Source organism: Mastigoproctus giganteus, chromosome 2, assembly GCF_048544385.1.
Source record: "Mastigoproctus giganteus isolate SK-2022 chromosome 2, ASM4854438v1, whole genome shotgun sequence".
Lineage (NCBI taxonomy): Eukaryota > Metazoa > Arthropoda > Arachnida > Uropygi > Thelyphonidae > Mastigoproctus > Mastigoproctus giganteus.
In genome coordinates this window covers 176,134,332-176,158,793 of record NC_143576.1, presented here as the reverse complement: position 1 = coordinate 176,158,793, position 24,462 = coordinate 176,134,332, and the positions used below count along the sequence as shown (strand labels likewise).

General features: G+C 37.5%; 1 protein-coding gene across 1 annotated transcript in view; it reads left to right on the top strand.

Annotated features, from left to right (window-relative positions):
* Positions 1-23,792, top strand: part of LOC150089771 (vacuolar ATPase assembly protein VMA22-like) — a 28,267-nt gene extending 4,475 nt beyond the window's left edge. Inside the window, exon 2 of the mRNA XM_090368799.1 lies at positions 22,811-23,792. Coding sequence (XP_090224925.1) covers positions 22,811-23,483 — 673 coding nt within the window. The 3' untranslated portion in view covers positions 23,484-23,792. The remainder of the gene's footprint in view (positions 1-22,810) is intronic.
* Positions 23,793-24,462: the final 670 nt, after the last annotated feature.

Here is a 24,462-nt window from a genome sequence, read left to right as displayed (position 1 = left end):
ATTGTCTGGTATTCTTGTAGGTAAATGAACAGTCTGTGCTAGGTCATTAGTAATTGCAAAAGCCTCAGCATCTCGACCTGCTGGGTCGGTGTGACTAGAAAAAGGAAGCCAGCTGGAGTTGTGAACGTTAAAATCACCAAGGAAAATTACCTCACTGTTAGGAAAGTTGGACTGGAGAAAGTCAAGTTGCAAAGAGAGGAAGTCAAAGAGCTCCAAGTGATTAGTGGAGTTGGGAGAACGGTAGAGACAACAGATGAATTTTACACAATGAGGTAGAGAGATTTTAAGCCAGAGAAGATCAAAGAGAGGAGATTCCAAATTGCCAAGTCTCTGACAGGGAATATCAGAATGGACATATGCACAAGTACCACCTTTGAGGCGAAAGGAATCATACAGCAAATAATTTGGACATCTGAGATGAGCAGTAGTTGAATCAACTGATAACTGAGATTCAGTCAGAAAAAGTACATGGGGTTTGGAAGACTGCAAGTGGAAATGGACATCGTTGAGATGGGAATATCAGAATGGACATATGCACAAGTACCACCTTTGAGGCGAAAGGAATCATAGAGCAAATAATTTGGACATCTGAGATGAGCAGTAGTTGAATCAACTGATAACTGAGATTCAGTCAGAAAAAGTACATGGGGTTTGGAAGACTGCAAGTGGAAATGGACATCGTTGAGATTGGAATTGAGACCACGTATATTTGTGAAATGAATTAGGAAGTCCTTGGGAGGTTTAGATCTTTTCGCAGATAAGCTTGCTCTATTATTTTGACAATTCATGGTGTATTCAATAGTAAGAAAAAGTGGGTGGGACATGCTGTATGAAGTAATGAAATTTTTGGATATGGCGTCCATGTGGTAAGAATATACCCAGATCCTTGACATAACGTGGCCTCGACAATGCTCCCCGCATACACACTGCTCGGACTCCCTCCAGTCACTATCTGGCAGAGTAGAGGTAGCAAGATTATACACTAGCTGATCCGGAAGCCTCCTAGAGAGTTACCAATAGGTTTGGTCCGGTGTACTATCTAGCGGCCGGCCTGCGAACACCGTTTTAGAGCTGTACCCTCGAAATGTAAGGAATATTGGATCTCGCCACGACATTCATCGTAACCTCAAAAATCATCAATCATACTGCATGATGGAAGAGAGAGGGAAAGGTTGGCCAGAACTTAGCTCTAGAGACTAAACATGGGTTCCACCACTTCAAGCCTCCAATAAACAAAGTGGTGGTATTTCACCGGTTGATGAGAGTCATCTACCACCTAGTACTGCCTGGTAATATAGAGGGGCGGCGTTCCTCCATGTGGTGTGGGCGCCACACCTCGACCCCTGCTTACGTTGGTTCACACCTGGGTGGTCACCCACCATGTACTTGTGCATGAAGGTTATACCCAGTATTACTAACAGTCCCACCATCGTGAAGGTGCAGGCAGAGGATTTGGCTGTCATAGACCGTCCGGACTTCACCGAAATTGGGTCCCCTTGACTTGAGTGTCACCCGAATATCAGTTCCATCAGCGTTTTAGACTCCCAGGTAGCAAGAACAGCTTGTCTGGCATATCTGAGAGAATTTCTGTGACAACCTCAAGGACCATTTGAAGTTGTGCAGTACCTGGTATCTTGTTGTGTGGAGGTAGCGACAATGTGAGATGGTGTATTTACACCAATATATAGTTAATTCAATCCATAACATTATGCCTTGTGTATTTTTTTTTTTTTTTGTGATAATTTTCAATTATCACAAAAAAAAAAAAAAAAAACCCAGAGATATTTTGCTAAAAATAACAATTTTTAGCATCATTCTGCCACCAAACTACCAGAGTACAACCACAATTATGGTTTTTTTACTATTAAACTTTTCAAAATTTCATGCCTTGCTGATTTTGAAGCTGTTTGATAGTCTCTAGTTCATTGCCGGATATCATGCATAGTCAGTCTCTTTATTCTGTTGAGTTAAAATACAAATTGTTATTTATTTTTTATGGATCATATTTCTAATTTCTCTTTGTTATAGGTTAACATACAGGCCATTATTACAAGTGTCTTGTAATAGTGGCCTGTTCTGTTGTAGGTACTTTCATATCATTATATGAAATCAGTAAACTTTTCACAGTAATAATGCAAGATTTGCTTTCGGTATAATGTTTGGCAAAAATTCACTACTGCAATGAACAGTCTTATTTACAATACTGTTTACTGTTCCAGCATTATATTAAAACATAACATTGTTTTAATATAATATAACATAACAAAGACACTCAGGTATGTCTTTCTGATAAGTTTAGTTTTCTTCCAATTTTTAGTTAAAGCGGTGTTGTTTTTTCAAATATGCAGATGTTTTTTTTTAATTATGGACCTATCAAATTTGATGACATATACGTAAAACTTAATCATAGTTGGTTCTGCTAATGTTTAGCTTAAGTATAGTGACCATGTGTTTACAGCTTTAGGTGAAAAAAATATATTTGGGCTTTGTATATCATGTTTTGAGACAGGTACGTTTACATATTTGATTTCAGTAAGAAAGATATCTTAGCTTTTGATATCTTAATTTAAATGATTTTTTTTTATTTTTTTGTAAATGACATTAACAATTAGCATTAGCATTAGTAGAGGCATTTGATGCAAGAAAGCAAGCTTATGCAGCATCAGCCAAAAAAAAAAAAAAAAAAAACCCACTTCCACTTCACCCCTCTGTTCGTTCAAAATACAAAGGCAAAAGGCAAATTTTCGCACGTCTATCCTACATCTGTCTTTCCTCAATTTGAATTTATGCCCTCTCAGGTGATTATTCTGAGCTAGAGGAAGAATCCCATCAGCATTGAGCATGCTTAAACCATTCAAGGCTTTATACACCTCTATCAGATCACCTCGCTGGTGCCTAGTCTCCAGACACTGTAATTTGAAAAACTTAAGCCTTTCTTCGTAAGAGCACCCCTTTGTTCCATTCACTAATCTTGTTGCCCTTCTCTGTACTCGTTCCAGCAGCTCTACATCCTTCTTGAAATAAGGCCTCCAGACCTGTATACAGTACTCTAGGTGTGGCCTGACCATCGCCTTATACAATGGAATAATCACCTCCTTATCCCTGCTGGAAAAATTCCTGTATATCATTGACAATACTCCTTGAGCTACTCTTGCAGCCCGTCTGCACTGCTCAGAGAACTTCATATCTGCCTGCACAACCACCCCCAAGTCCCTTTCATTCTCTACCACTGTCAGTGTTGTACCACAGAGTTGATACGTTGCTCTGGGGTTGCTGTTTCCCATGTGTAGTACTTTACATTTGTCAATGTTAAACTTCATTTGCCACCTCTCAGCCCATCTGCTCAACCTTTCCAGATCCTGTTGCAGCAGCATAGTGTCAGTAGTGTCCTTGACAACCCTGCCAACCTTTGTATCGTCTGCAAACTTGGACATTAATCCCGATATACCATCATCAATATCATTTATAAATACAGAAAACAATGGACCCAACACTGAGTCCTGAGGGACTCCACTGATAACATCAGTCCACGATGAGCAGTGTCCATTGATTACCACTCTCTGTCTTCTACCCCTCAACCACCCCTTTATCCATAGCAGCAATTTGCCTCCAATGTCACACTGCTCCAATTTGTGTAGCAGTCTTCCATGTGCAACAGTATCAAAAGCCTTTCTAAGATCCAAGTATATAATATCAAAGTTATTCCCTGCATCCAGTTCTTTTGTGACTGCATCATAGTATCCAATCAAGTTGGTCAGGCAAGACTTCCCCTTAACAAAACCATGCTGTGTCTGAGCTATAACTGAAGTCTTGTCTAAATGATCCTGCAGTGCGTCTTTAACCAGTGCCTCCATTAATTTTCCTGGAACAGAAGTTAAGCTCACAGGTCTATAATTACTTGTGTCAGCCTTTGATCCTCCTTTGTGAATTGGGGTCACATTTGCACATTTCCAGTCTATGGGTACCTCCCCTGAGTCCAAGGAAGCTCTCATAATTATGGCTAAGGGTTTGCTTACTTCCTTTGCTGCCTCCTTTAATATAACTGGATAGATCCCATCCACCCCGGGTGCCTTTCTTGTGTTTATCTTCAACAGTTTCTCCTCCACTTTACTCCCAGTTATTTCAAGATTCTGTAACTTACTGCTAGAGTTGAATACACCTCTGGCATTCCCCTCGCTGAATAACTCCTCATGTGTGAATGTCGATGCAAAATATTCATTTAGTTTGTTAGCCACCTGAGCAGGATCATCAACACTTGACCCATCAATATCAAGTGGACCAATCTGATTCATCCCTTTCCTTCTAGAGTTTACATAAGTAAAGAACTCTTTGCTGTTTTTCTTTGCATCCCTTGCCAAGGATTTCTCGTAATCTGCCTTCGCCTGCCTAACCTCCTTTGTAACTTGGTTGCATATCAACTTGTATCTATCATAGGCTTCTGTGTCATGTGTTAATTTGTAAGTATCCCATGCATTTTTCTTCTCTGCCATATGCCTCATTAGTTCATCTGACATCCATTTTGGCCTAAACCTTGAACAATATTTCTTAGTTGGTATGTAAAGCCTAGTAGCTTCCAAGATAAGTTCTTTGAATGCTTCCCATTTTGAATTTGCTGTTGGTAACATCATCAGTTGGTCCCACTGTATAGAATTTAAATACTGTCTCAGTCCATCGTAGTCGCCTTTACGGAAGCAATAACCCTTCCCTTTACCCCTAATGGTAGTTACCTCTTTGAGTAAATCCCACTTCAGCACACTGTGATCACTGCCACCTAGTGGTTCATTTATCTGCAGATTCTTAATGCATGAAGAATCACTGCTGATAATCAAATCAAGAGTATTACTCCCTCTAGTTGCCTCCCGAACATGCTGATGTAGAAAACAATCATCCAATAAATCCACAAAAGCCCTGCTAGTGTGTGAGTATCCAGCCCCCAAATTCCAGTCAATATCTGGGAAATTAAAATCTCCCATTATAAGACACTCTGATTTACTGGCCCACTCTATTTCCCTGTACAGTTCCTTATTATACTCATCAGAGTCATTAGGCCTATAGCACACTCCTACTCTCAATTTTGATCTCCCAATGTTTATGTCACACCAAACTGACTCCACACTGCACTGTCCAGCGATGTCGACTGGCTTCACTTCCTTGGTTTTTATGTGTTTCTTAACTAATAGCATAACACCTCCCCCCTTCCTATCCTGTCTATCCTTTCTGTAGACGTTGTACTCCCCAAATTGCAGTTCCGCATCCCTTATATCTGTGTGACACCATGTCTCTGATATCCCAACAATATCTGCCTTCGATGTTTTGAGCAATACCTCAAATTCATCAAATTTATTTACTAAACTCCTAGCATTGGTGTACACGCAAGTATACCTGCACCTGTTTCTATTCTTAGCTACCCTAACACAACCCATGTGTTTACTTGTACCACAATGGCTCCCAGCAGTCTCTGAAATACCATGCATCTTGTTTTTCAGGCTTCTGCTCATTCTAATAGAAGCAGTGCAAGAATCTGTTTCACCTCTGCCAGTGGCTACTGTCAATCTATTGGTCTTTGTCTCCCCCCAAGCTAGCAGTTTTCCGACCCACCTAACACTGCCTCGATAGCATCAGCAAATATTCTTGCACCCTTTCTATTTAAGTGTATCCCATCCCTGTAGAAGCAATCTCTCCTGTTAACAAGTACAGTCCAGGCTGAAAAAAATTCTACCCCTTGAGCCTTGCACAATCTTTCCAGGGCCGAATTGATCGACAAGGCTCTCATCATATACTCCCTCCTATCGTGTCTGGGCAGAATTGCAGACACTTTCAAATTCAACCCTAATTCTCGGCTTTTGTTCAACAGTGACCTGTACTTGTTAAGTAATTGTGCCGGTCTCCTACTCTTAATATTATTAGTGCCAACGTGTACAACTATATCACCTTTTGTGCCCTTAAAAGATGATATTCGCTCTACAACGTCATCAACCTTTGCCCCTGGCAGACATACCCTGGTGCTGTTCCACCTATCTTTTTTACAAAGCATGTTCCCCGTTTCCCTGACAATAGAGTCACCAACAACTACTAGTTCCTTCGGGACCAGCGCATTCTGCCTTGGGGGTTGTCTCTGTGTCACGCGATGCCCAAGTGCAAGCTCTGGCGTTGATGTGGGCAGCTGAGAGCTTGATGGGCCCCTCAATTTAGTTTCTTCGAGGGCATCCACCCTGTCCTTCAAGCTCTCATATAGGCCCAAAAGAACGCCGAGTTGTTGCCTGATATCGATACACTCCTTGCATCGCGCACACACAAAGACATCCCCCTTGGCAGTATCATGTCCCGTACCCGATTGCTCTGCAAACATCAAGCAAACAGTGCATTTTATAAGGCTGTGAGTCAGAGGACAACTGCCCCCCTCAGTTCTGCTCTGAGCCACAGCACTTCCATTAGCTTGAGCCTTTTGCTTTGCTGCTCTGGTCTGAGTCATGATTCTATTAATTTATTAATTATTTATGTTATGTTATTAATTATATTACGTTTGTAATCTAAGTCGTTATATGTATTTATTTAAACGTACAATTTAACTGCTAACGAAGTTAAAGCCCTGCTAGTGTGTGAGTAACCAGCCCCCAAATTCCAGTCAATATCTGGGAAATTAAAATCTCCCATTATAAGACTCTCTGATTTACTGGCCCACTGTATTTCCCTGTACAGTTCCTTATTATACTCATCAGAGTCATTAGGCCTATAGCACACTCCTACTCTCAATTTTGATCTCCCAATGCTTATGTCACACCAAACTGACTCAACACTGCACTGTCCAGCGATGTCGACTGGCTTCACTTCCTTGGTTTTTATGTGTTTCTTAACTAATAGCATAACCCCTCCCCCCTTCCTATCCTGTCTATCCTTTCTGTAGACGTTGTACTCCCCAAATTGCATTTCTGCATCCCTTATATCTGTGTGACACCACGTCTCTGATATCCCAACAATATCTGCCTTTGATGTTTTGAGCAATACCTCAAATTCATCAAATTTATTTACTAAACTCCTAGCATTGGTGTACACGCAAGTATACCTGCACCTGTTTCTATTCTTAGCCACCCTAACACAACCCATATGTTTACTTGTACCGCAATGGCTCCCAGCAGTCTCTGAAATACCATGCATCTTGTTTTTCAGGCTTCTGCTCATTCTAATAGAAGCAGTGCAAGAATCTGTTTCACCTCTGCCAGTGGCTACTGTCAATCTATTGGTCTTTGTCTCCCCCCAAGCTAGCAGTTTTCCGACCCACCTAACACTGCCTCGATAGCATCAGCAAATATTCTTGCACCCTTTCTATTTAAGTGTATCCCATCCCTGTAGAAGCGATCTCTCCTGTTAACAAGTACAGTCCAGGCTGAAAAAAATTCTACCCCTTGAGCCTTGCACAATCTTTCCAGGGCCAAATTGATCGACAAGGCTCTCATCATATACTCCCCCCTATCGTGTCTGGGCAGAATTGCAGACACTTTCAAATTCAACCCTAATTCTCGGCTTTTGTTCAACAGTGACCTGTACTTGTTAAGTAATTCTGCCGGTCTCCTACTCTTAATATCGTTAGTGCCAACGTGTACAACTATATCACCTTTTGTGCCCTTAAAAGATGATATTCGCTCTACAACGTCATCAACCTTTGCCCCTGGCAGACATACCCTGGTCCTGTTCCACCTATCTTTTTTTCCAAACCTTGTTCCCTGTTTCCCTGACAATAGAGTCACCAACAACTACTCGTTCCTTCGGGACCAGCGCATTCTGCCTTGGGGGTTGTCTCTGTGTCACGCGATGCCCAAGTGCAAGCTCTGGCGTTGATGTGGGCAGCTGAGAGCTTGATGGGCCCCTCAATTTAGTTTCTTCGAGGGCATCCACCCTGTCCTTCAAGCTCTCATATAGGCCCACAAGAATGCCGAGTTGTTGCCTGATATCGATACACTCCTTGCATCGTGCACACACAAAGACATCCCCCTTGGCAGTATCATGTCCTGTACTCGATTGCTCTGCAAACATCAAACAAACAATGCATTTTATAAGGCTGTGAGTCAGAGGACAACTGCCCCCCTCAGTTCTGCTCTGAGCCACAGCGCTTCCATTAACTTGAGCCTTTTGCTTTGCTGCTCTGGTCTGAGTCATGATTCTATTAATTAATTAATTAATTGCACCATCACTGTTACTGCTTCTTTCGTAGCTTGTTCTGTGCTGTATTTTAGTTGTTTGTTGTTAGGTTATGTAATTTTAAAGAGAATTTGTTTGTGGAAGAAGACCAGTTTCTTTCAATTTGTTGAGTGATTTGACTTTGCTGAGCTAGTTGATTTGCATAGATTGATATGATGTGCTATACTCAATTGCAACTAGAGCTCACAATACCAGTCAAAATCTTAATACTGGTATTTTTAATTTATGAAACCATGATATCCGTATTAATACCGGTATTCAAAAAAAAAAAAAAAAAAAAACATTTTTCTCAATAAATTTTGATGACAATTAGGTGCAATAAAGTAAGAAAAAAAAACAAGTAATTACTTGAATTCATATTTTAAATCAAACTTTTATTACAATACTAAATATTCTAACAAAAATTATTAAACATACAGTTATTCTAAAAAAAAAAAAAATATATACATATTGAAACTGCAAATTTTGTTGTCTAAGCATCCACAGTACCTGTCTGAATAAAGTGAGCTCTTAAGAAACATAAGTAATCAAGTGTTATCATTTAATCTAGATCTAATTTTTGAACATTTAATTAGCGGTAGAAAATGTCCTTTTGTATTCTGTGCTGGTTGGTGCTATTGTACTGAGATAGTCTTAGGCAAGTTGCAGTTTATCCCCCCCATTCCCTCATCTTCAAAAAAATCTTATTTTTTTTTTTTTGACTTTTTATACGTATTAATGAAAGAAAGGGATTGACATTTAAGCTTGGTGAAGAAACCAAATCTAAGATGGGGGGGGGTTATTTATTTATTTATTAATTTTTATTTCCCTGTACCTTAGTATTGCTGTCACTGGCCATTGTATAATTTTCTCAGCAGCTTTCCTTAAACACTAAGGCTCAGAGCTACCTGACTGTGTTAAAAAATCAGAATTTGCAAAAGCTGAGGGATTTTCCCCTAGTTTCTCATGAGCAGTGACAAAAATATTATAAAACAAGTCATTTATCATAGAAGACTACTTCCAAGTATATACATAATTGGTATTCATTTATTTCTAATCTATTAATTTTTCTCATTTAATCTGTTAATACATGCTATCATTTCCATAAAATTTTTCTCAATTAACAATATCAACTCTCTCTACAGCTGCAAACACTAAACTAATTCAATCTTAATCGCTTCCTTATATCTCTTAATCAGCAATATGAATTCTCTTCACAACAGCAATTCATAAGCTGACTTAATACTAAAAATTCCATATATATCTCTCTTAATTTAGCAATATCAATTACAAACATTTCTGTAAATTTCTTCAACTTCATCCTTACTTTAAATAATTACAGTTTTATCTAAGCACCCTTTTCAATACAACACAGTTCAGAGGACTTGCCTTCCTCTTACCTTTCACGGTGGGATTCCTTTGTGCAGATTACTTCCACGGAGTGCGGTGAAGTCTCTTCTTAGTTGAATTCTGCCGTATGGCTCTTCCAGTACTGTCTTATTTCGGGAACAGTTCTCTGTTAATACTGAAGGAAATTACCACAGCAGTAGTAGAAGCCAGGGCGTATCTGACTAACTTGTTACTCAGCTTCCAGATTAACTTCTAGCACAGAAACATGCCTGGCGGAACTCTTCACTATATAGCGGGACACTCCCAGAACTGGACCAAACTGAATCTAGAACTACCACTGCAATTCTGCAACCCCTCCGAACAACAACCACAACCCACTCTTTTTGGTGTGAGAACCTTATTTATTTCCTTTTAATTTACGTATCTCTGCCTATCTAATTTAAACCTGACCCAATTACGGTGTCATTGACGGGATTCGAATTTTCGTTGTGTGGGAAAAACAGTTTTCCCACACAACAAAACTCATCTTTTACCTCTAGATCACCTGCTGACAATACATTTGAACTGCTCCATACTGACGCCCTTTCCCAGAATGCACCATGTCGCTTCCTCAAGTAACAGTGTAATAGAGGGAAAAACTATTGTTCAGAAGCTTTTAATTTTAACCCTTCTGCACCTGCCATGCCATTGTTTACCATGTTCCTTAGGTGCCCTACCAGGCCTACTCTCACTAATGGAAATATTTCCATACTAAGAGAAATATATTTGTAGGATTTTGTCTTAGTTTCATGACATTTTCAGATTTCCGTTGCATTTGTATTGTGTATAACAATTCCTCTGTTACACATTCTGTAATATTAATGATTTATTGTTTCCGATTTTATAACCTTTATGTGAATAAATCATAAACAATTATTTTTTAAATTAGTACTGAAAAACTGGTATTTCAAATCCTGAAAAAAAAAAAATTACTGGGATCCTGGTATTTGGCATCCAGGAATCTTGGTATTATAAGCCCTAATTGCAACCATGTTGTAAAACATAAGGAGTTTGGAATAGTCAGTACTAATTGAAGAATAATAAAAATAAATAAAAAAAAGTGAAAAACTTAAAATACAATATATAATGTACATAATTTACCAGCAACAGTGCATTACATCCATTAATTACCATTAATCTGTAAAAGTCTGAAAACACCATTCAGACAGTGCTGGAATGCAGTTACAGAGCATTCCAGCCAGATCCAGAACTATATAAAAAGTCTTCCATTTTTGACAGGTATGAATGCCCACTTGTGCAGTAATTTTGTAAATTTAACTAGATTAAATGGATAAAAATATACAAATATACAAAATATTTCCGGAGACTTCATTAGTGAGATTAATAAACAGTATTTAAAATTATGGTAAGTTCACACCATGTTCACACAAAGATTAAAGAACTTTCTTTATGGATATTGCTTGTGTGTGGCTTGGTGCTCGGGTAATATAATTTATTAAAAGAGGAATGAAGCATTTTAACATATATGAGATCAGTTTATTTCTAGTTGAAAATTATGTAGATCAAAATAAGACATTTCATGTTATATTTCTACTGCTTCATCATTGATTGCTGTTGTTACTTCTTCACCTTTACAAAAAACAGAGGATTGTTCATTGAGAACAGATTGTTCATTTACCTGCAAGAATACCAGACAATCCTAACCATACAGCCAACATGCTTGATCTTTTTCTCACAAACAACCCTTCTAAATACACGGTCGAAGTGAGTGGTCCTTTAGGTACCTCAGATCACAACTTGGTGATTGTCTCTTCTCCAATGGAGCTTTTATCTCATGGCTATTTCCAACCTCGTATTGTTTGGCACTAATAAAATGGGATGATCTGCGAGATTTTTTTTCCTTGGTCGGATTACTATTTCAAAACATTTGATGTCAATTTTTACTCAGATCGTGTCAGTGAAATTATTCTTGCAGGAATGGAATCCTTTATCCCACACTCCACTTTAAAATCTCGTCCTTTATCTAAACCTTGGTTTTCCAATAAATGTGCTAGGCTGTTCAAGAGAAGAACGTTGCATATCATAATTGGCTTGTTTCCAATTCTTCAGTTTCATTTTCTGCCTACACCAAAGCTTGCAACAATTGTAAAGCAGTCATTAATCAGTCCAAACTAGATTTTGAACAGGCTAACAGTAGGAAACATGCTTCTTGACCTAGTGGTAGCCGAGCATTCTGGTCTCTTGCCAAAGCTGTTGGCTGCAACTTTTGCCCATCTCTGCTTCCACTTCTGTCAAAACCAGATGGTTCTGTTGTCACTTCAGCCAAGGATAAAGCTGAACTGCTAGCATCCCATTTTACTTCCAACTCATGTATTAATGATCTTGGTAAAACACCTCTCACCATTTCCAACATGCTCCATTCAATGCTTCCTGTGGTCTTCCGTCAAAAGGATGTTAGAAGGATTTTGACAAATCTCGATGCTAAGAAAATTACAGGTCCTGATGGTATTTCTCCACTTGTTCTCAAAACCTGTGCTCCTGAACTTACTCCCGTTCTGTGCCGCCTTTTTTCACTTTCTTATTCCAAAGGTGTTTTTCCTTCTGCTTAGAATTGCTCATATCCAGCCAGTTCCTAAAAAGGGTGACAAGCCCCTCCCATTGCAATTACTTCTGCTCTTTCTAAAGTAATGGAGAAATAAATTAATCGCGAACTCTTAAACTACCTGGAAACCTTCCATCTGATCAACAATCGCCAGTATGGATTCCGTGAGTGTTGATCCACTGGTGATATTATGGCTTATGTTACCCATTTATTGTCAAATTCAATGGAAAAGTTCGGTGAAATGCAAGCAGTTGCTCTTGACATCTCAAAGGCTTTCGATCGTGTTTGGCATAGAGGTCTTCTAAACAAGTGTCCATCTTATGGTTTGCTAACTGTTTTTTGTAATTGGTTATCCAGTTTTCTCTCTGATCACTCACTGAGAGTGATGGTAGATGGTTCTCTGTCTTCTAACTTCTCCACTAATGCTGGTGTTCCCCAAGGTTCAGTTCTTTCTCCCACTCATTTCCTCTTGTATATTAATGATCTTCATTCCATTGACTGGCAATCCTATCCATAGTTTTGCTGATGATAGCACATTGCATTCCACTTTCCATTTTGAGAAACCTTGTTCTGCTCAATCAGCTTCAACTTTTCGAATATCTGCTACCAATTCCTTAAATGCCGATCTGCAGGTAATTTCCAGTGGGGCAAAGACAACTTAGTCGATTTGAATCCTACTAAAACTCAGTCTTGTCTTATATCTCACAAAAAGGATTCTTCTGCTCCTATGCTTATCTTTGGTGGCACTCTGATTTATAGGCAAAATGATATATCTCTTTTGGGGATTACCCTGACTTCTAATCTCTCTTGGCACAAGCATATTACAAATATTGCTTCCTCTGCATCTAAAAAACTTGGTTTTATCTTTCGCTCTTGGCGTTACTTTTCTTCCAAACAGCTGTTCACTCTGTACAAATTGCAAATCAGCCCTACCATGGAATATTGTTTCCACATATGGGGCAGTGCCCCCAAAACCTCTCTCAGGCTTCTAGATTCCATTCAGAAGAGGGCAGTTAGGTTAATTAATGATTCATCTTTAACAGAGTCTCTCCACTCGCTGTCTCATAGACATACTGTTTCTGCTGCATGCCTCTTCTATAGATACTTCCACGGGCACTGTTCTTCTGAATTGGCTTCTATAATTCCTGCTCTCTCTTTCAAAACTGTCCAAACACGTGCAACCAACGTCCACTTACTGTCCAATTTTAAACTCACAGAACCAACTTTTCATCTTCCTCATTTATTCATTCAACTGCCATTTTCTGGAACAACCTTCCTTCCTACGTATTTCCTGAAATTTACATTCTACAGAAGTTCAAGTCTAATGTCAACAAATATCTTCTTTCATCTTCTCAACCTCCAACCCAAGCACGGTAGTAAGTACTATAGGTTCTAATACCTCTTGTTTGTGGTTTTCATAAAAAAAAAAAAGTCACCGACATTAAATGGTGCACTGCCTTAGATTTAATATGCTGCTTAACTAAGAGCATTGTCCTTCCTGTATCCATTGTACTTGTCATATTGCAATTCGGCATCACTTATGTGTGAGTGACACTGTCTCTGCTATCCCTGTAACTTCTGCATTTGATGACTTAATCAGTACTTCCGATTCATCAAGTTTATTAACAATGCTTGTGGCATTAGTGTACATGTTCTTACTCTTAGTTAACTTTACACAGTCCATGTATTCACTTTTTCCATGATGACCCAGAGCAAGGGGCCTGAAATCATCAAAACATTGTTTTCCATGCTGCTGCATTTTCCAATAAAAGCTATGCAAGAATTACCTTCTCTGTATATGACTCTGGTTAATTTGTTAGTCTCTGTTTATTTTCCCAATCTAGCAGTTTTCTGGCCTCAGTTTCATCAGCAAATATTCTTGCACCCCTACTATTTAAGTGCAACCGAAATACACTTCCATTCCTGTGAAAACAGTCTCTTCTGGTAACAAGCACAGACCTTGCTGTGCAAAGCTCATGGGGTAGAAAAGTTCTCACCAGTGCCAAATTGATTGACAAGGCTTTCAACAAGACAAGACAGGAATTGACAAGACAATTCCTGCCTATTGTCTGGGCAAAATTGCAGACACTAACAAATTCATTCCATACTCATCACTTTTTCCCAACATTGCCTTGTACTAGTTAAGTAAGTTCTCTGATCTCTTACTCTTAATATCATTAGTGCTAATGTACGCAACAATATCTCCTTTTTGTAACTTTAAAAGATGATATCTGGTTTACAGTGTCATATGCTTTTGCTCTTGGCAGACATATCTTGGTCCTATTCCACCTATCCTCCTTGCACATTATAATTCCCCTTTCCTTGACAATGGTGGTTCAATGGTTTTTTTTTTTTTTTTAGATAGACCTAGGAACACTTGTCATCGTCATCAGCCATTATCAATCCACTGCAGGATGAAGGCCACTCCAGCAACTTTCCAGTTCCTTCTGTTTTGTGCAATGGCCATCCATTTACTACCCACAAACTCATGAATTTCATCTGTCCATCTCTGTCGTTGCCTTTCAGGTTTTCTTCTAGCTCCTCTTGGGTACCGTTCTGTTATTCTTAGTCCATCTGTCATCATGTCTTCGAGCTATGTGTCCTGCCCAAGACCATTTTAGTTCTTTAGTTTTGATAAGAATGTACTTTACTTGAGTTTGCTGCCTAATCCACGTGTTTCTCCTCTTATCCAACAGTCTGATTCCCAATATAATTCGTTCTATTCTTCGCTGTGTCATTCTCAGCTTCTCTTTCATTCTTTTGGTGAGTGCCCAAGTTTCACTTCCATAAGTCATGCTGGGTAGTATACATTCGTTCATTATTTTACGTTTCAGACAAATTGAGATATTGCTCCTGAGTATGTGACTATATTTCCTGAATGCTATCCATCCAAATTTTATTCTTCTCTTGACTTCCAGCCATTTATCATTATTACAGCTGATGACTTGTCCCAGATAAGTATGACTCCACCTTTTCAAATACTGCTCCTTTAATCATTATATCCCTTTCTATGGCATACTTGTTCATCATTACTTTTGTTTTAGCCATATTCATCTTTAGTCCAAAATCCTTACTAACTGTGCATAACTGATTAAGATTTTGCTCAAATTCTTTGGGATCGTGGCTTATGACCACAATGTCCACTGCAAATCGTAAATGGTTTAGGTACTCTCTATTCACATTGACTCCTTTCTGTGACCGGTCAAATCTTCCGGACGCGCCTCTGTAGCCAGGTGGGAAGGAGCAGCAGTGCATAGCACACGCTTCTTGATTAGACCGGGGTTCGAGCCCGTCACCACCGAATGCGGAAAGGTCAGGGAATGACCACCGCATATCCCGGAGCAATATGGCCTTAGTTGCTAATGCTCCTAAAAAAACCAAAAATAACAAGTCAAATCTTCTGAAAGCTTCCTCAAGGGCAGCAGTAAACAACTTTGGAGATAGTCTCTCCTTGACAAACTCCTTTCTCAATTTTAAATTTGCTACTGTCTTTGTCAAGTCTAATAAAGGAAGTTTTTTTTTTTTTTTTTTGTTAGTTGTTGGCACATCAGCTTCTGTGGCCATAATGCACCTCCCAAGGTTTTTGCATTTTACTGTGATCCAAGCCCGAGGCAGGATTCGAACCTGCGACCTTTGGGTTGCCAGGCAGGTACTTTACCCACCTGGCTAGCCCGGTCGGCAATAAAGGAGGTAGCGTTCTCATATTTTCTTCAAAATCATAATATATGGGGTATCTATGCCTTGTCTTTCCAGTGCCTGAAACATTGCCTTATGTTGTATGGAGTCAAATGCCTTTTCATAATCCACAAATGCCAGACATAATGGTGTTTTACATTCATTTGCTTTCTCCATTAGCTGTGACATTACGTGAAGGTGATCCATAGTTGAGAATCCTGTCCTAAAGCCAGCTTGCTCTTTCTGTTGATTCTCATCAAGTATTCTTTCTAATCTGTTAGTAATGACCCTTGTGAACAACTTTGTAGATGTGGGATAACAAGCTAATTGGCCTATAATTTCTGATTTATCTCCTTTCTTATGCAGCAAAACTATGGTTGCATTATTCCACTCCTTAGGCATCATACCTTTTCTAATGCATTTTGTGAAGAGTCTTGCTAGTTTTTGTGCAATGTCTCTTCCTCTCAATTTTAACACCTCTACAGTAACTTCATCTTCCCCTGGGGCTTTCTGATTCTTCATTTTCTTCAACGCACGTTCTACCTCATCAGGAAGGATATCAGGTATGTCGTATGTGTTACTAATTTGTGATTCATCTTCCCCACTGCTGGCATCATTCCCTCGCTCCATGTATAATTCTCTATAGTAGTCTTCTGCTATTTGAATTATGCCTTCTCTGTTATTTATAAGTACACCATTGCTATTCTTCAGTTTCAGTATCATTTGTCTTTCTGTATTACTGCTCATGGCTGCTGATTTAAGTTGTTTTCCCTTAATGCTTGTTCTACTTTTCTTGTGTTAAATCTTATGTTCTCTCTGAGTCTCTTTCTAATGGTTTTGCATAACTCAGTATAATTAATTTTCTCGTTATCAGTGTTTATCTTGCTCTACATTTGTCGTCTTCTGTTCATCATGACAAGTGTTTCTTGACTAATTTTTTTCTTCTTTGGATTTCTTTTTACCTCTAGGTTTCTTAGACTATCACTTTCAGAAAGTTGTAATATTCCTCATCGATATCTTGGTCCTGAGCCGTCTGCAGAAACTCAAAACTTGTTCTTAAGTTCCAGTACATACTGCTTTTTCTCTTCTGTTATCTCAAAGACCTTCGTATTATTTACTCGAGTCAGTTTTTTCCTTTCTTTTCTTACATCTATATCAAGTGTGCATCCTACCATTTTGTGATCATTTCCAACATTTACCTTGTTGAGGATGGTAACATCATTCATAATATATCTTCTGTTAGTGAGGATGAAGTCCTCATTTCATTAGTTGTTAATCCATTTGGGCTCTTCCATGTCCACTTTCTGTTTATCCTTTTCTTGAAAAAAGTGTTCATTACTGACAATCCTCGACATTCTGCAAATTCCACAAGTCTTTCACCTCTTTCATTTCTTTCACTAATTCTAAAATTTATTATAGTTCCTCTTTCTGTGCTGTTTTGTCTCTTTCCAACCCTAGCATTGAAGTCCCCCATAATGATAGTGTAGTGAGTTTTCTGCTCATCTAGAAGACTCAATTTCGGTGTACATTTCTTCAACCTCTTCATCATCATGGTTCGATATTGGTGCATAAATCATAATAGCCTTTAGCTTGTACCTCTTAGAAATCCTGAGTAGTAGTCTTGTTGACACCCTTGGTGATGTACTTTTGAATTCCAAAATGTTGTTTTTTATATCTTTATGGACCAGAAAGCCAACTCCACCTTTGCTCCTTTCACTGTTTGCATTGGTGTACAGCAGATTTCCATTTGATAAACTTAAGTGATTTATTTCTTCTTGTTTCAGCCAAACCAATGATATTCCAATTCACATTTTCTAATTCCTTTTCCAGCTCTAATATCCTGTCTTCACTGATGAACGATCTTACGTTGTTACAGGCCAAGTTCAGTTTCCGTGCATGGCAACCTGGTCATACCCAGAGATTCTTAGCACCCTCCGCTTCCACTCTGATCCTCTCGCTGCTGTAAGAGGGGGGGGAGTGAAAGCTGCTGGGGACTGAGGGCCATTTGTTTCGTCATGTGCTGGAGGGTTTGGTCTTTTCCTCTTCATGCTGACCAGGCATCTTGAAGAGAACCACTCTACACTTTCATTGCCACCTAAGTGACATAACAGGGCTTACCATCGAGAAGGTGTGCATGAGTAGATTTTAGGGAGGCAGGCCAACCGGACTTCTCCTAAATCTTTTGAGATAGAAAGATATTGGATCTATCAGTGTTTTAGACAGTGTCTGATAACACAGAATGCCTGTTCCCCTCTAAGCCCCCTTGTACTGGAATACTTGTACACGCAAATAAATGTTTTATTGATTATCTTTATTTGAATATTAGGAAAGCATGTGAATAATAATATGTATTAATCACAAAAAATGACAATATATTAAATCCAAACAGTTGGCAATATAACACGGAACAAACTAGTTTATGAAACATAAGAAAATTATAAAAGGGAAGAAGAATAATAGAAGTACGTGCAGAGGTGGATTTACAGTGAAGCTAATGAAGCTTAAGCTTCAAGGCCCTGGGAGGGGCCCTAGCAATATGTTCCCATGGTTATGTTTTGTAAAATTTGCAAAAGTAAGATATTTTAACCACAATCGGTTAACACTGCTGTCTCTTTCCACTCGACTTCCCCTCTGTAGCACTGTCATGTTGGGTGGTGTTGGAGCCATGGGCACTGGCAGGATATTTTGCAAGGTGGTACATGTGGGAATAAATTTTTTGTTCACCAAATTTTCAAATACATGCAATATATTAATTAAGTGAAGTTTGAGTGATTTAAGTGTACATCTGAGCCAGCGTTTCATGATCAGTGGGAGAAAATATTTGTATTTTGAAAGAAAAAATTTGTATTGTTTTAATGTTTCAATAAATTAATGAAAATATTAAAAATTGTGTATTACTTCGAAATCCAAATGTGGTGCCCTTGCACCATGGTTTGAGTGGCCACCAACTTTAAGAAAAATACAAGAAATTTTGTATTCTTTTTCTTAAAGAGGGCCCCACAAAACCTCCATCTGCCTCTGCACAGCTATGAAAAATGCTATGCTGCTTTCCGCCATTGCATGTATCATCAATTTTCTTGAATGGCAATTCTCTAATGATGAAAAGTAAAGGGATCTTTGGCTTTCTTTTGCATCATTTGTAATATGATGTCTTTCAATAGCACTTAATTCAGCTCTCAGCGTGCATTTACCATATTTACAAAAGCATTTTAAATAATCACCATCTAATTTGCAGAGCTAGTTATGTTTATTGCCATTGATCATGAAAGTGTTGACTATATTTTTTGCTCATTTTCAAAAAGGGGCAAAATTAGACACTATAATAATATGAAAATTCATAATCCAAAAAAAAAAAAAAAATTAGTTATCTACTCAAAGTAATTGAATCATCACAAATGAAAAAGGAAAAGTTTTCGTCAACACTGTTAAACCTATTCAGACAGTGGTTTGTATGCGGAAAGGATTTAAAATAAAAGAAATTTTCTGTTAATGCTCTGGGACAATCAGAACGGTCAGAGGAGTTCACACGATATAGAGAATACAAGAAACAGCACCGTATTTAGCAGTCACGGGCTTAAACTCTGGTAACTCAAGGCACATGTACTTATACACCCTTGCGCCTGACCATTCGGCTACGGCATAAGTTACTGCATCAATGTTTTGGGCAGTCTACTCCAGTAATTTGAAAAGTGAACCAGCATAAAGCGACTCTCCTTATTAGGAAAATTAGACTATAGAAAGCCAAATTTCAAAGAAAGGAAGTTTGAAGAGTTCTGAGTGATTGGTGGAAATTTGTATTATAATATCTTTCTCCAATCTGTAAATGATAACCAGCAACAAATTTTCAATAAAAAAAAAAAAAAAAAAAAAAAAAAATACTGACATCTGAGTAATAAAATTACAAATCGTTCTGTCAAATTGTAACAAAATGCAAAGAATAGTAAAAAAAATAAAAATATATCTAGAGCAATGAGTAACATATATTAGTATTGCAAACTATATGTTTGATGATCGCCGACGTCATGGTCCATGTAATCTTAGGAAAACTGGAATAATAAATTCATTTACATGAAGGCCACTGTAGCCGAGTGATCAGGTATGAGGGTGCATAAGTACACGTACCTTGAATGACTGGGGTTCAAGCCTGTGACCATGGGTGATGGTAGCATGGTGCAAGTGCATCACCTTTGGATTTCAAAGTAATATACAATTTTTAATATTTTCATTAATTTATCGAAACATTATAATAGTACTTTCTTCCACCGATCACGAAATGTTGGCTCAGCTATACACGTAAATCAGTCAAATTTGACTTAACTAAAATATTGCATGCATTCGAAAATTTGGTGAACAAAAAATTTATTCCCACATGCATCACCTTGCAAAATATTCTGCCAGCACCCATGCCCATGACTGCTTAATATGGTGCCATTTCTTGTATTCTCCCTATCTGGTGAATTCCTCTGACCGTGTGGTCTCCCTGGAATATGAACAGAAAATTCATTCATAAAAGCACTTATTATACAGATTCACTACAAAGTTTGCATTGCACACATAAAGCAAATCAATGCATACTACTTTATTCAGAGGTGTGCATTCATTGTTTACTGAGCACAAAAGGGGGGAAAAATATTTCGGAATTCATATTATATTTTTCTCTAATCTGTAAATGATCCATCATCAGATTTTCAATAAAAAAAAAAAGAATTATTGACACCAGAGTAACAATATTACAGATTGCTCTGCCAATTTGTAACAAAATGCAAAGAATAGTAAAAAAAAAATAAATAAATCTACAGCAATGAGTAACATTAGTATAAAAAGTGGACGATGTTTCATGCTTACCAACATCATGGATCATTCAAAATTTGTGAATGGTCCGTGTAAACTAATGAAAACTGGAATAATAAATTTACTTACATTTTGAGCCTTGCTATCACATGTTAGAAAAGAATGGCTTGTAATTGTAATGGGTGAATTTTTTTCGTGGTCTGAGAAACTTTAAAATGTATAATCATTACACCTGAAAATGTGGAATCGCAGAATAGTACATGATGTTTGATAACAGCTGCAGAACTTTCTTTCTCTGCCAATAAAGCAAAATGAAAATAGCTATGAATGACTGAATTTTTTTGTTGTTCCCCCTTCAAGTAATTTTGCAACAAATTTTCCCACCACAAGCAAAAACAGAACAGATGCATATAAAACGCATCTGTTCTGTTATGAAGTGTATTAAAAGTGACAAAGTCCAATCCTGTTGGCTGTATAGGAAGTTCCTTGTCATTTTTTAATCCGCTTTCTGAACACCATGGAATAAATGCTAATTACACGAATGCACTGGTCACTTACAGAACATAGAACATACACAAGGATCAAAGGATCAGCAATTTAGATGAGTCTCTGGTTACCATAGTAATAACTCATTCGTAATCCTTGTAGTGTTTTGTTTCAGATAAACAAAAAAAAAAAAAAAGAAAAGCCAAATCTAGCACGAAAGGCACTAAAACAACAACACTGGCGATAGCTAGATTGTGACAAATTTGTGTATTGTAAAATAAAACATATTGCCCTCCGACAACAATCAGTGTACCACACAAAAAATGTAAAATAAATTCACCAAAACTAGAATAAAATCAGATGTGATGTATATCTATATTTGACACTGGTTTTGCTGAATATTTCATGACTATCGTTTATTTGCTAATATTTCTCCAAGCATCGCACAGTCAAAACAATACTTGGACAGCCAGTCACTGTGCTAATAAGAATGTGTTACATTTAATTAAAACATTTGTTTATTAATGAAATTTGTTAATTGTTTTGAGAAATGAATCTGTCTTCCAAATTTCACGGGCTCCTTTCAAGCTCGGGGCCCAAATGCAGCTGCATTGGCATAGTTATGCCACTGAACAAAATCATTGGTGTTTCTGGAGATTTTGCCTTTCAGTTAGCTCCTTGTAGACTGAATCCCTTGAGAGAATAGAGAAGCGAAATGTCTCCCATGTTCTTTTTCTTTAATTTCGAATTTTTGGTTAAGGGAAAGCATATGCCCCCCCCTCCAAATACACCAGAGTATATATAAAAAATGAAAGGGAAGAAACTAAAAATGTTACTTTATTTTAAAGTAACTGATAACAATAGTAAACTGGTTCTGACTTTGCTATGCAGCAGATCACATCTAGCCTAAAAGTGATGCATTTTCAAAATGTGATGTTAGAGACACAAATGAGTTGGTCAAATTGTATTTGCAAGTTTTCATATCCAATAGCTTATCAAAGATTAGTGTCATGATTTAAATAGTACCTGTTGCTTCAACCGATGATCCATAACTCCCTGCATTATATTCATTATTGAACTACTGTAGAGGCTCACAAAAATGACCGAGTAGGAAACAATTTGAAATAACCTGTTGAGATAACATTCTTCACATCCACCCCCAAGGAGGGGGGGATGGACACCTTAATAGAGATACAGTTAATGTGGGAAAAATGAACACATTTCCACTCTTTTTACAGTCTTATATATTAACCCCCTCCTCCTCCCTGTAAGGAATTGATTATACCATATGTTTAGAAGCCTTGTAATATCACCTAGGTATTTTTTAGGAAACCAATTTGAATTATTTTTTAAATAAACATTTATTAAAGAAAAAACTTTGCCAAATTGAATTAGCTCACATAACATCAGATGATTTTTTTTATTTACATAATTTGTTATTTGAAACCCTGTTGTGCTCTTTCAATATGTTAGTGGGAAGAAAATTTTATTTATATTACAAGCCACACCAGAACCACATATCAATATAATGAATTTAATTTTTTAAAGTTTTATATTAACTAAGAAATAGCTTCAGATGGAAAAAAATCAAGGTCAGTTTATGATGAATGTAACTTTAAGTTAATTCATAACAAGTGATATTAAGGGCTATTTAGTTTACATGCTATTTTTAATTTTTATAAATTGATACTATTTGAAGGATTGATATTTTTATTTTTAATTTTAATTCAGGACTGAAACCAAAGATGAAGGTTGCTATGAAAAGATCTGTCTTGAACTTGATGCTTTAGTAGTGAGAGTCATAAACCTTCTTGGGCAGATTTTGCAAGAGAGGCAACAGCTGGATACGCTTTTAAAGGATGGCTTTTGGAATATGGCAAAATCCCGCTATAGTATGGGTTCCAGGAGTATCAGCATACTTCAGGTTGATCTTGGAGATACTAAAGCTTCACGATATGTATCCTGTTCTGAACAAGAGTTGGATGGCTTGACATGCTGTGTTTATAACACTGTTGATGAAAAATCTACATCTCAGATGACTGATACTGTGAGACATAGAACACATACAGAGGATCAAAAAGATCTTCTGGATGAGAAAATGAACAGATGTACAATTGATGATAATGCAGATGATAAAGAAGTAACAGCTTCCAGCAGTCATTCCACTGATATTTCTGAAACAAATCGGTGCAGTGATCCATTAAAATGGTTTGGGGTATTAGTACCACAGAGCTTAAGACAGTGTCAGCAGCGTTTTCAAGAAAGCCTTGAAGTTTCTGTAAAAGTTGTTACTTTGCAAAGTGAACTGCAAGCTGCCTGTACAAAATACAGAGAACTGCTAAAACAGAAGAACCTTCTTTGCAGAGCTTCGCAAGAAGATTTTAATAGCCCAACCCCATCATAAAAGTTTTGATGTATTTCTTAAATAAAGCCCCTGTGACAAAGTGTGAAGTGTTGATGGTTGTGAACATATGAAAACTACCATATCAAAAATTTTTATGACAAATATTTTGCTCCTCTGTTGCTTTTATTGGTATTTTTAAAATCTTAAGAAAATGTTTAAAGTATTTTCTATAATGTGACTACCCACAAATAATGACGTGTTTACTTACACTTGTAATCTGTGATTAGATGTTGGTATATCAGATGTGTAATAACTGGTTATAAATAATGTCATGCTCATTGTATTTTGCATCCTTTTTTTCCTTTTCATTGTAAGTGTTTATAGACAAAACTATCCCTACATATTAACAAATGATATAGGCATAAGCAGTCCTTGAATCGGGAAATATTAGTAACAGGTATGCTAATATTTGGTAACAAAAAAATAAGATTAAATATATATTTTTATAAGAAGTTTTTTCAACACATGCAAACATTATACACCTATTTACATTGGCTCTGACATTACCAATTTATTGAGACCTATTCAAAGATGCATTGACACATTCAATGCATATAAGCATTATGGCACCTCACCCATCATGCCATAATGCATACAGGTGGTCATTCTTAATAAATATTCAAGTGGTATAAAAGTAAAGGCACATGAAATGAACTGCTTAATTCTGTTGGCGCCACTGATTGAACTCTTGGCTATTAGCATCAACAATTAATTTTTGTTTATAGCTTGGTAAATATTTTTATTTATTTTATGTTTGTGGTTTGCTTATGTACATAGAATAAACTTTTGATAAAATATTGAGTTTTGTTCTGATTTACAGCACTCAGCCCAAAAGCAAGCATTCGCTTTTAGCTATGAATTATAGACTTTTACTTTTCAACCATTACAGTAGTGTTGCAAATCCGAATGCAATAATTCAAAACGTCAGTAATCTGAATGAGCCAGCATTTACTTTGTTTTTATTTATTTTTTATGCTTG